At 28.7% G+C, this 14,064-nt stretch overlaps 1 protein-coding gene and 1 long non-coding RNA gene across 3 annotated transcripts in view; one reads left to right on the forward strand and one right to left on the reverse strand.

Annotated features, from left to right (window-relative positions):
- LOC114419154 (tetraketide alpha-pyrone reductase 2-like) overlaps positions 1-3,804 on the reverse strand; it is a 4,050-nt gene extending 246 nt beyond the window's left edge. Inside the window, exons 1-6 of one of the 2 annotated variants that reach the window (XM_028384798.1) lie at positions 3,524-3,804; positions 3,177-3,349; positions 1,765-1,950; positions 1,490-1,652; positions 594-783; positions 1-47 (exon numbers count right to left, since the gene is read on the reverse strand). The exon at positions 1-47 is cut by the window's left edge and continues 246 nt beyond it. In XM_028384798.1, the coding sequence (XP_028240599.1) occupies positions 1-47; positions 594-783; positions 1,490-1,652; positions 1,765-1,950; positions 3,177-3,349; positions 3,524-3,629 (865 nt within the window). In that variant the 5' untranslated portion in view covers positions 3,630-3,804. The remainder of the gene's footprint in view (positions 48-593; positions 784-1,489; positions 1,653-1,764; positions 1,951-3,176; positions 3,350-3,523) is intronic. The other variant, XM_028384799.1, reaches the window with a different exon arrangement.
- On the forward strand, positions 306-1,609 carry LOC114419155. The gene is made up of 3 exons (XR_003668181.1): positions 306-419; positions 616-715; positions 1,506-1,609. It is a non-coding gene; the product is annotated as an uncharacterized LOC114419155 (long non-coding RNA).
- Positions 3,805-14,064: the final 10,260 nt, after the last annotated feature.

A 14,064-nucleotide genomic window follows, 5' to 3' on the forward strand; every position in this document is an offset into this window, starting at 1 on the left:
TGATGTCCATGTTGTGCGGGTTATTATCACCTTCCTGGCTGCTGCACCTGTAACACCGTGATCAAACCATAAAATATTATTGGTGATGCGTTGTAGGCAGAATGTATTGGTTATTTAATTCATAGCAAATTAATGTACATTTAGAAAAGAGGAAATAAATCAGAGTGACAAGAAAATCTGAATAATGTTTTTTTATTACAAAGAAAAGGGACAACAAAACCACTTTTATTTAAAAAAATAAAAAGACTTCATTACACTTTCGATCTATTAGGTATAAAATTTGTATGATTTTAGTTTATTATGTTCTAGTTGTGCTTATGAGGTCCTTTAAGTTTTGTAATTGTGTAATTTTGAGTCCTCTCTTAAATATGTGAGTGATTGTGTTGATGCCGCACTGGATGGATGATGTGACAGTTGAGGTATTATTTAACTTATGTTAATGTAATTATTTTTTATTTTTTTGGAAATATATATTTTTCCTTTTATTTTCTCTTTAATTCAAATTTCAATGTTTTGTATCTTACCTATTGTTGTTGTCCCAAATATATACAAGCAAAAGTTTAAAGTGTAATTGATAGCATGGTTTGACTCACCTATTTTCATATGGATAAGAAGGGTATTTGGCACGAAGCATTTCGATGATTTGCGACCAGTGAGCTACTGTGCTTGAACAAATAAGCCTGCCAGATGTCTTGGGATCCTCCATAGCCAACAAGTGAGTAGCTATCACATCGTTTATGTGTACAAACCCCACTGCTGTATTTGGATATTCTCCTTTCATGCCTGTTAAAAGATATGTCACCCTAAATTTGAAAAGTGAATCATGCAGAAGTTTTAAGAGAATTGAAACTATGCAGAATCTTAGCATGCACTATAGTAGAAAATTTAAAATATTGAACAAGAGATTAGCTACTCGGTGCTTAATTATTATATATGATATTGCATCCCTTTCTTATTCAGTCGAACGTGAAGTAAAAATGCATAGGAACGATTTTCAGATATATGGCCCAGTAATTTTTTTTTATGGTAATTCTTCAATCTAGCCATGACTTGATCCGAATAATAGTTTTTCTTCCAAAATATTACCATAAGATTTGTTTCTTTACCTATAGATTCAAAAGGTCCCTCGTCTCCATTTTTATTGTAAAAATGATAACCAGATGATCACTCAAACAAGAATTAAATGATGAATTGTTATTAACAACTAAGTTAATCCTTTTTGTCACATTAACATTTTAATTTATGTATTACAGAGTGGTTCAATAAATTTTTCACTTTCTCTTAACCCTTGTGTAATATAATAATTCTACTCCTACAGAATAATTTATAACTCATACAAATGTACAGAGAAACAGGGGGATAAAAAAGAAAAGTCAGATAAAATAACTCATATGATGTAAGAAAATATAAAAATCAATATAAAAATTATTGTAAGTATAACATTATTGTTTATAAAGTAGCATCTCAAGGCATATCACATAAACCTAACCTTTGACAATGCTTAGTATCAAGAGCAGTGTGCTGGTTGGCTGTGGTGCAAGCATGGGACCAACGACGAAAGAGGGATTAACCACCACTAGATCCATGCCATTTTCTTTCGCAATCCTCCAAGCCTCTCTCTCTGCTATTGTCTTTGCATATGCATACCACAGCTGCATATATTTGTAATAGTTCAATAGAATGTCAACTACATAAGGTGACACTTTCCATTGAAATGTGACAACATTTAATGTATTATATAAAATTAGGTGAAAATATAATTACATTATGGCGTCTACAGTACTCTAGATCAGTCCAATGAGATTCATTAAGAGGACACACTTGTTGCACATCATCACGGTATCTTATGGAAGAGCAAGAAGAGGTGAGAACAACACGTTTCACATTTGCTTTTATGCAAGAGTTAAGCACGTTTATGGTTCCTTTTAGACAGGGATCAATCAAATTTTCCTGGAATATAATCCAAATCATGAGAAATTTCAGTACAGTGGCACCATTAATAAAGAAAAATGTGCATCTTTAAGATATACAATATGATAACTTTAGGTTTATTTATAAAAGATAAGATTAAATTACTCATTTGGTCCCTATAGTTTTATAATTTATACATTTTAGTCTCTATAGTTTAAAAGTGATTTTTTTAGTCCCTATAGTTTACATTTTAATTGTCTTTTAGTCCATATAATTTAAAAGTGATCTTTTAGTCCTTATAGTTTATATTTTAATTTTTTTATTCCTATAATTTTTATTTTAATTATCTTTTAATCCTTACTACAAAAAAAATATAAAAATAATTAACTACAGATTAGTTATAAATTATCAACTATTTTTTATTACAAATTATTTTACGATAAATTAGTTATAAATTACTTGTTAATATATTTTTTTTAATATAATTGATAATATTATTCATATTTTGAAGGTAAAGACAAAAATAAAATTAAAATATATGCTATAGAGACTAAAAGAGAATTAAAATACAAATTATAAAGATAAAAAAATCAATTTCAAACTACAAATAGAATTAAAATATAAATTATAAGGACTAAAAAATCACTTTAAAATTATTAGGACTAACAAATACAAAATAATAAAAATATAAGAATTAAATGAATAATTAAACCTAAAGATAATAACAAACTTCATTTTATGTCTAAACAGAAAGATTGTTTAACAATTTTTTACTACTCATCAATCCCTCTTACGACTTACCTAGGTGGCTGAAATTGGGTTTAACAAGGATTATTCATGCACAATTTGTTAAAATCAATATCCATAACATGCAAACATGTACAATTCTTAGTCACATTTAATGGTTTAAACTCAATATATCAAAATCAGTTCTAGCTACTAAAATTTCCTGCAAAATTGATTGCACTATTTTACTATACAGGTTGCATTACTGAAAAGAACAACACATTATTTATTCTGTAATGCAGCAAAGCATTCAATAAACTTCATTCATTTTTTCTTTCACCAATATTTAGGTTCCCGGTGTTTTTCTTGTGTGTTTTTGTTAAGATTCAAGTAACTTAATATTTTTCTGCACCAAAAAAAGTATAAGTGATCATGTTTCATTGTACCACACTTACCTAATATAAACATTTAAATAAGTAATACAATTGTAAATGAAATAAGGACAAGAATACTAATAATGAGGATAAAGGGAAAGACACCTGAACGTTCTCATCATAAGGAACAAGCACAGGGGATGCCGTATGAAAGACACCATCAACTCCTTTCACTACCTCGTCAAAGCTTCCTTCCACCAATAGTTCTGCTTTCAAAATTCTCAATCGCTCTTTGGCTCCACTTAGTTCGGTCAGAAAACCAACCTTCTCCACATCCTCTGATAAAAAAATAGAAATGTAACAAGGCAACAGAAAAGGATTAATTAACATAAAAATAGAATAGTTTATGAACAAATTGATCAATTTAAAACATCAAAAGTATCAAATCTCTTAGAATTGAAGGCTCTTCACTATCTGAATGTGTTGTTATACCTCTGCCACATATGGCATACCTGGGTTTCTAACAGTGGTCCTCACTGTGTGACCCTTCTCAAGTAAGGCCTTCACCAGGTAAGATCCGATGAACCCAGTACCCCCTGTTACGCAAAACTCAGGCATCTCTAACTATTTCTAAATCCTGGGTTTCTAGCTCTCACCTCGTACACTGTTCTTGTTTAGAACTTTGCTTTATGTAGCTCTCACTACTCATCAACTAGGAATGAATAGGCAAACTCATAAACCAGTAACAGTAGGAGAGTCATGTGAAATGATTGTCATGTGTTAGGTGGAAGACAGATGATTCGCTTGAATCCCAAACTTATTTATATATTGTTTTTTTTTTATATTTATTTTCGTGTGAATAAAACTGACATGAAAGTAGTAACTAAGTTGAGTGGGGTAGAAGGAATAAGTTTATCATAATTGGATATTTGGGATTTTAGTTTAAATTTAGAAGAAGAAAAAAAACCTTTTTTTTAAGTTGTTTTTATGAAGCTGAAAATTTATAGTTTATGATTATTTTTCAACAACTCATTTTTTCTTTTAACTTTTTTATATTCTTTTATCATGTAAAAGCTAATTTTTTTGTTCGCATTTAAACAAAATTAATTATTTTCAAACTACTTTTTAATCAACTTATCCAAATAAAAATTGATTCTGATTATAATCATTTATAACAATAATCGATTATACATATATTCTATTACTGAGGTATGGAGATAACAATAATTGGATTTGTTTTATAATGCTTTATGTCTATTTGGATTGATGGATTTGTTATATATGCTTTTAAAAAAAATGGACATGTTCTTGAACTTCATACTTTATTAGAATTTTTTACATTGTTGAAAATACATATTCTAACTTTTTCAATTATTAATAAAAGTGTTGTCTATTACACAAAATTTTAAAAAGGAGAATATTATCCGGTTAGGATGGAAAATGTCAACAAAATACTTATATTATCTATGTTATTAACCATTAAACACTATATAAAAACTTAGGATATGAAAATCATGCATGATTATAAATTAAGACCGTACAACACAAATTCCATTTTAAGGGCTATCGGGCTAACATATGTTATAAGTGTTGAAAGGTAGGGTGGTGTCTCATTTGATGTAATTGATTGCAATTGATGTGTTTATGTTTTTATATAAAGAGTTGAGTTTGGAATCTACATAGGGAAGCGGTAGGCCAACGGGGAGGAAATTAATGAGATCTTCCAATAGCATTTGTAATAAGTTTGTAATTCCAATTGGTTTGGTGGTTAGGGGTGAACACAACTAGCGTTCAATGTAAACACTTTTATTATTAATGAAATATTATCTTGTTATAAAAAATACTATTAGGTTAATATTTAATTAGTTGCAAAGAGAAATGGTCGAAAATTCAAAAGCTAAGAACTTAAGAGTAGATTGTAAAGTGGTAATTTTAGTAAACTCAAAATCTTAATAAAATCTTTACGTTGGGTATTAGAATAGTAGGTTTTATGAGCAAAGTTTTTTAATACAATCGTATTTTTTTTACGATAGATTTATAATAAGTTAAAATCAAATCACATCCATTGCAATCGATTACATCAAATTTCTCATAATTATTTACAAATAATCAAACTTAATTTTGCATTATTACAACACAGTATACCAATTCATCATTTTTTTGGGTGCAATGATGGGACTAAAGCCCCTACCAATTCATCATATATCACACATAGAAAATAACTATTTTACAAACTTTCTTCTTAGAACCAACAATATCATATATAAAATAAAATCAATAATTATGTTGAGTTTATATTTTCTACATTATATATTTTTAAAATCAATCATCATAAATAGTATAACATAGTCTCAACTAATATGTTTAAACATGAAAATACTTGTTATTGAAGTTCCAATATCAATATAAGATAGTATACTTATTTGCAACAACAACAAAAAAAAGTAATCAAAGGGTTATGATAAACTCTTTAATATCTCTAAGAGACTCATATCTTCTTCTTCTTCTTCTTCTTTTTTTCAGCCATAAGATATTGATTGATGGTGGTTACGGGGTACCATTCCCACAAAGAGAACTAACATGAAGCTATGAGTGTGAACCTCAAGAGGTTATTGTCTCGAGCCCCATGGCAAAAAACATACAGGCCATATATCATCTTACAAAATCATCCCACCCCTCCTAGCTATGACAAGTTGTCAACCAAAAAGAAGTTATTATATCAAACCATCAAAATCATCTCACATATCATATTTTTCCATCGCGAGGATATATTTTATGTTGGCATATGATGTGAGCTAATTCATAAATGAGTTGATGAATATTAATTTACTTTTCTGTGAACCATTAAAAAGTTTTAGCTCCTTAATCAATGAAGATTTTTCATACATAAGTCAAAGATTTAACATTAATAATTTACAATTATTTGAATCTCTCAGACCAATTTATATTTAAAAATTTATGAGTATAATCCTTATATGCAATCTTTTGAAAATTGGACCGGTGTCAAGTAACAATACTGATTCAATGTTCAATGGTTGAACTATAATTGAATCGATAATAGTTAAATAATAATTTTTAAAATTTTAAAATATAATATTATATATTTTTAAATATGTATATATTAAATTAAACTAATTATTAAGTTAAATCAATATTTTAGATAAAATAATAAACATAATAGTTGTTGAGAGTAACAATATAATTTCATATTATATTATTAAGTAATAATAATTAATACGAAACGAATAAAATGTTTTTTTTACTTAGAATTTTCTTTTTTATGAAGAATAATTATTATATTTTATTTCTCTAAGATACCAAAGATTTATATAATTCGATATAATTATATGTTTCTCTATTATACAGCTTATTACTATACAGATTGTCATTATATAATGTTGTGTCTTTATATTAAGAATGTAATAGAATAATTCACATGGTTTATGGAAGTATATGAAGGTCACGCATACGTAGCATATGCGTTTTGATTTGAATCTTTTACTTTCAGTAAAGTATTGTATGAAATGGTACTTCTTCTACCAAACTTTTTTAATAAAAGTTTCTTTGTCTGATCGAAAATCATGTGTAAGAAGAAACTCAAGTTACAATGTTGCAATGTAGAGTTTAGAGTCCCACATGAAGAAAGAATATGTTATTTTTTTGAATCACATATCAGGTAAATGCTATATTGCATTACCAGATCTCATATCAGGCTAACGGTGTTGAATAAGCAAAGTCCCACTTCGGGATGATTGGACAAATAAGTTGTTGTGTTGTGAGTCATACGCTAATGACAGTATGCATAATGTATATCATATTATATTGAGTTCACATTGGTAAGATAGGAAATCAAACTCTACTTATCTATAAAAGCTAGTGCTTATATCTAAGTTCACATAGTTAACGTGAGCTTACAAGAAGTTGTACTAAGAAATTAATCGTTGGTTTTGATCAGTCTGAGCGATTCTTAACCAATTTTTTCCAATTTTAGAACGGTTCAATTGTAAATCAGTTTGTTGTGCTTTAGGATCAGAAGACTTATAGGTTCATGGTTAAACCAATTGAATTGATCAGTCCGATTTAAAAAAATAATAATAATAATGCTTATATGTTGTTAAAATGGTGACATGATAAATAAATATTCATGTATTTTTTAATATAGTAGGTTTAATTTAGAGTTTGACGTAAAAGGCATCATAAATTCAACTATATTTGTATTGTTTGATGAAGATATTAAAAAACTAGTACCGATGAAAACAAGTGAAGTTACCTTAACTTTTAAAAAAAGTTAAGTGTTACGTTGCTCGGACACATGCATATTTATAGGCAAAGAATAACATTTTTCGTATTAATCTATTTAAATAAAATAAGGTTAAAAAAATGGACAAGATTTCAATATACTTGCACAACTTCTAAAAATCATAATTTATACAAATATTTTTTAAGTTAAAATGAGAAGTTACTTTGAGTTGTAGAAGACTTTTTTCACAGCAAATGAAATATAATATTCAAGTTTTATTACTTAAAATATTAAATTTCATAATATATACTTCATATTGTAATTTAAATAGTTTATAAGTTGAAAAACAAAGAAAACATAAGGAGTTGAATTGCTTCCTGTAGTGTATCTGACAAATGAAGCATCAAAATTATAAATAAAAAAAAAAGAGAAGAAGAAAAAAAGGTAAAATGTTCACAACAAATTATAATTCACCTTAAAACAATAAGTATGAAATGTAACCTTTATTTTTGTTACAAACCTTTTTCAAGTTGCAATTGGTTGAAGAAGAATCATGTAATAAGGAGAAAATAAGGTTTTGCAAATTCTAAATGAATAAAAAATAAATTTATATAACTTTTAAGTCTTTCCTCCATTCCCTCTAAGAAAAGGTCTTTGTTCCATTATTATTATTATTATTATTATTATTATTATTATTAAAGAATCATATTTAACTATACTTATTATTGTTATTACGATCGATAATTGATTGATTGTAACAATAATATATATATATATATATATATATATATATATATATATATATAATTATTATACTAAAAGTCATAATAACAATATTGCGCAATTAACACCAGACGTAAATTCAATTTGAATAAAATATAAAAAAATTGTATACTCTTTATATGTAAGTTAAAAAGATACAATAGAAAATAGAAGCTGAGCATAACCCCTTTTTTTTCCCACGTTGGTCCCTTTTCAACGTGAGTGAGAAATTATGTTTATCTTTCTACTTAGAGCAATTGTATGCGTGGCTGGTAAATTTTTAACGCCTTTAAAAATTACATAATTGGTAAGTTAAAAATTAAAGTGACTTGACATAAAATTTGATAAAGAGATTGTATTGTATTAATTCAAGAATTAAACTGAGTGACCTCAAATGTTTGTTGGTTCGTGTTAATGAAAACTTGCCTATTTTGGTTAACAAATAGAGTCTCATAATTATATTTAAGGAAGAATACAATTCTTTTTTGATATAAAATATATAATTACAAGCATAATCAAACAAATTATTAATATGTATAAGTAAGATAAGATATTATAAAAAGGAAAAATTATATAGAAACAAATCCTACTTAAAGAGTCAAGGACGATGGACAATTTCATTCGAATAATAAAGATGGTGCAAGAATGTTACTTAAAGAGTCGATTATAATGGACGTGGTGGAGAAATCGATTCACATTGTTTGGTGATATGTAGTCTTTTATATAAGAAACATACGTAATTTTTTTTCTAATTATACAAATATATATTGTTACTTTTAATGTATTAATAACTGGTTTCTTTTTATATCTTTAAGGAAAAAAATGTATTTTTGGTTTCTTTCTTTTTTTATCAATATTTAATTTTGATCCTTTATTTTAAGATTCAGACATTTAATTTTTCTTTTAAAAAATTATCAGATTTAGTCCATGAGTACAACTGCTGCTGACGTTGACTCTAAGCCACGTGGCATGTGTTTAGGGAGTAAATATGCGGTGACTGAGTTTGTTTGTTTATTCATTTATTTATTCGACAAAAAATCAAACAACAGTGAAAAAAATAAGAAAATTAAAATATTGAGCGTTAGTGGTGGTGTTGCAGAAACACGTTGTTGGGGGTGGTCCTAGGAATGAGTTCATTCGGCATTCAGGGTTTGTTCTTGAAGGAAAGATTTGAGTCTGATTCACGATGAAGGTGTCGATGAGTTCATCACGTCACTATAAAGTTCTTTTTCTCATTGTCCTTCCTATTCCCCCCTCTGTGGGCCTAATGGAAGTCCAGATCAGGGGTTTTCTCCTTTCTTTTCTAGTAAATAAAATAAGGAGGAGTAAAAGTGGTCTAATATTGGTTAGTTGGAAGGGATCAGCTGACAACCTTAGGTTTTTATCTTATTCTCTTAATAAGAGAAAATATGCGGCAAATTTTTCTATCTGGGGTTTTTTTTAAAACTATTTCTCTAGATGGGGTTCTTTTCAAAAGTTTAACGAGGGGGGTGTTTTGTTACGTAAATTGCATGGGGCTCTTAGCAAACCGTCATTGGCAATGGCGAGTTTGCTGAGCATCTCCCACGTGGCAAGGAAAACGCCAGTACCACTGGCGAATCCATAGAAGCCTGAACTCGCCACCCATGCTGGCGAGTCTGTGCATGTTTTGGAAACCGCTAGTTTGACTAGCGGGTTGCCTTTGCAAGGTGGTCAGACGTAGCCTAGTGGTGCAGCTACGCTGTGTAGCTGTGGTGGTGCAAGTTGCAGGCAGGGTAAATCGCCCGTCATGGTGGCGACACTAGCGATTTGCTTTGTTCAAAATTTTTTTTTCTTCCCTATAAAGCAATGTAGGAGGCCGTTAGTTGCTTCGTGTTTGAATTTTCACTGCATTGCTTCTTCGTTCTCCTCCCTTTGCTGTTTGCTTCCTCCATTGAAGTCATATTATTTTGTTGTCAAGAGCTGTGTTATTGGTAAGTATGTTATTAACTTAACATTTTTATTTTTTTTTGTGCGATATATATGTTTAAGTATAATTGATATATTAATATTAATTGATACATTTTTTATATGTTGTAGGTGAAGTTTTTGTTCTTCTTTGGCCTACACCTTTTGGTTGCTTTTCTTAATACGTATTTGAGGTTAGTTAATTTATTTTTATCTTGTTTGTTATATACTTTTATGTTATATACATATATGTTAAATTAATTTTAGCTGAGATATTAATGTTATTTAGGTTAGATTTTTATAAGTTGTAAATTATTAGTTGTGTTATATATATATGTTAGGTTAGTTTTAGTTAATTTATAAATATTATTTTAAGAATATTAGTTAGGTTAATATACATAAGTTAAGTTAGTATTAATTGTGCTTTAGGTTAGTTTTTGATAATATTATTTTGTTTAGATTTTATAAATTAATATGGTATTATTTATTTTATATATTGTGTAGATTTTGGTTAGTATATATATAGTATGTTTGTTGAGTTTAGGTGATAATTTTAAATTTTAAGTAGTATCGTAAAATAATAAAATTATTTGTGCTATAGGTACATTAGTTGTAGTTAATTTGTTAATATGAATTTGTTTAAGTTTTTTTAATTGATATGTTATTATTATTTGTTTTAGATTTTTTACATTTGTATGATATTATTTACTGGTGGAATCATCTCGGGGACTTCATTGTCTGTATCTGATATACCGTCAACACTGTCATCTTCGTCTAACGACTCTTCAACGTATGAGTTAGACACAAGATAATCATCATCATCATGATCATCATCTTCGTCAAGATTTAAATTGCTCATATTTGTTGGCGGTTGTGTGTAATCATTAGATACATAATTTCCACATGATGTAAGGGAATTTGCAGAATGAAACATTGAACCACCAGCCACATCCTTTTCTATGTACAATTCTAGAACTGACATTTCTTGTTGTTGTTTAAAATTTTCCAGCATCGTTTCAACGTATTCGTCATCGCAAATTTGCAAGGCAATATATTTTCCTGACACTAAAAATCTACAACTGATAGCAGAAATAATTTCATTATTTTGTAACTTTACCTTGTCTCCAATTTTTTTCTTCGAAGCATTGAAACTAATTCCACGTTTAATCTGAATCGCTTTTTTACTGCCTTCAAATATTACACCATCATTATCTTCATATACCCTTCCATTGAAATACAATACTGTTATAACCGAATTCATCGAGTACCTACAAAAATAATATTTTAATTAATTATTCATAATAAATTCAAAATAGTAAAATGTAGCAAATAAAAAAAAATTATAATACAAAATATTTTAGTGCAAACTAAGAAATAATAAAAAATACTTAAAAAAATTACTTGAAAGCTGAAAGCTAGTTAAATTAAAAATTACTTTCAAAAAATTATAATACAAATTATTTTAGTGCAAACTAAGAAATAAAAAAAATTACTTAAAAGCTGAAAGCTAGTTTAAATTAAAAATTACTTTCAAAAAATTATAATACAAATTATTTTAGTGCAAACTAAGAAATAAAAAAAATTACTTCAAAGCTGAAATCTACTTTTAATTATAAATTACTTAAAAAAATTACAATACAAATTAGTTTACTGGAAACTAAGAAATAAAAATAATTACTTAAAAAAAAATTTGAAAGCTGAAATCTAGTTTTAATTAAAAATTACTTACAAAAATTATCATACAAATTATTTTACTGCAAAATAAGAACTAAAAAAAATATTTAAAAAAATTACTTGAAAGCTGAAATCTATTTTTAATTAAAAATTACTTAAAAAAATTATCATACAAATTATTTTACTGGAAACTAAAAAATAAAAAAAAAATTACTTAAAAAAATTACTTGAAAGCTGAAATTTACTTTTAATAAAAAATTACTTAAAAAAAATAGCATACAAATTATTTTACTGGAAACTAAGAAATAAAAAAATTATAGCCTCATTCAAATATTTAAAACTGAACAAGCAAATACAAAACTTTAGTTTGTATCGAGATTACTTTAAAAAATTACTTAAAAAAATTACTTATATTTGCTTGTCCCAGTACCTTTATTTTTACCCGAATTTATATCATTTTGCGAAAGTTTTGTTCGCCCATGGAGGCACCCATCATTTTCTAAAACTTTCATACTTATTACACTCCTATCAAATGCTTCACCTTACCACTTTCATCTCATTTCAGCTGAAATCAATTTCAAGTTTAATTCATCGCCTTAAATCAAGCACACACTAAAAGGTTCTCTTGCAATCATCTATAATTAGAGTGTTAAGGAGCTTCTTTATGATATGATCAATAGACAAAAATATAATGGATAAAAAATGAAAGATAATCCTCTTAAAAAAGAACATTTTTCAATAACAATAAGACATATTTATAGGAATGCATTCTCTGTTAAAATATAACCTAATTTTCTATGTATAATATAATTAATTATTCATAATAAAAAAAATTACTTTCGCAAAATTATAACACAAATTATAGTCTCATTCAAATATTTAAAATTGAACAAGCAAATACAAAATTTTATGCGGAATTCCTAGACACTCACAATTTTAAAAACTGAAATCTCAGTACACAACAACGTTAAGATGAATTTGACGCCCTTAAATCTGAGTACAGCAACGTTGAAGAAGCAAATAAGCGAAATTCCTAAACAATCACAAATTTAAAAACTGAAATTTGAGCACGCAGCGTTGAGATAAAAACTGAGATTTTGAGTTTATATAGCCCTTAAATCGCTACCAGTACTGGCTAATTCTTCTTCCCTAACTCGCTGGTGGGAGTTGCAACTTGCCCTCAAGTTGCCAATGGCAGTTGCAACTCCCCTACCTGAAAAAATGTACCTGCCTTTTATTTTCATCTAAAAAAGCTGAAACCTCCCTCTAAAAAAGCAAGCTAGTCCTGCAAAAGCAAAACCGCCAGTTTGACTGGCGGTTTGCTCACCTGTGCTCAGACTCGCCAGAAGGGGTGGCGATTTGCAGGTGGTATAAACTCGCCATCACCACTGGCGTTTTCCTTGCCACGTGGGAGATGGTCAGCAAACTCGCCATTGGCAATGGCGGTTTGCTATGTTTCCATGCAGTTTACGTAACAAAACAACCCCTCCTCGTTAAATTTTTTAAAAGAACTCCATCTGGGGAAATAGTTTTTAAAAAAACCCCAGATGGGGAAATTTGCCGAAAACATGCTATCACATGTACATAAGTTTTATTTTTATGCTAATAAAATAACACAACTCTTTTTTGTTCCCAATTTTTTTGGTTTTGATAACCAATTCATCTCCTTGATTCTTAATTAGTGGTATCAGAGTTGAGATCCTAAGGAAATGAAGAAAGAGAACCATAGCTCGCACAAGAATGGAGATCGAAAAATTTGTTAGTGAAACAAATGATTTCAATCTATGGTGGGTGAAGATGAATGTATTGCTCTTTCATCAAGGCTTGGATGCAGCACTTTCAGAGGAAGCAATCACAAAGATAGAAGAACGGAGATGCGCATATGTGACGCACAAGGCTCACAGTGCAATCTTGTTTAGTCTTGGAGATGAAGTGCTTTGAGGAGTGACTGAAGAAAAGTCTGCCAAGGCAGTTTGGGATAAGCGGGAGGACTTGTACTTGAAGAAGTCACTGGCAAACAAATTATATCTCAAGAAATGCTTGTATGCTTTGTTGATGGAGGACAACAAGCCCTTGAAGAAACATCTAGATGATTTCAATAGGATCATCTTGGACCTTAAGAGCATTGACGTAAAGATAGATGATGAAGATTAAGCCATCATTCAATTGAGATCTCTTCCCAAGCGATTTAAGCATTTTGTTGATACAATGTTGTATGGTAAGGCTACTCTATCAATGGATGAGGTCAAGGTTGCGTTGAACTCAAAAGAAAATCAAAGGGAAAAATGTGATGAGAATCCTAAAACTACCCAAATATAGAGACCTATGACCAGGAGTAGGACCAAACAGTCAGTGGATACCCTCCAACAAATGGTAGCAGACATACTTAACAAGGTCCAAGTGAAGAAGAATGAAGGCCCAGAGGCAGAGGCGCAACTAAGAATATTAATT

The sequence above is a fragment of the Glycine soja genome, chromosome 7 (genome assembly GCF_004193775.1).
Source record: "Glycine soja cultivar W05 chromosome 7, ASM419377v2, whole genome shotgun sequence".
Taxonomy (NCBI): domain Eukaryota; kingdom Viridiplantae; phylum Streptophyta; class Magnoliopsida; order Fabales; family Fabaceae; genus Glycine; species Glycine soja.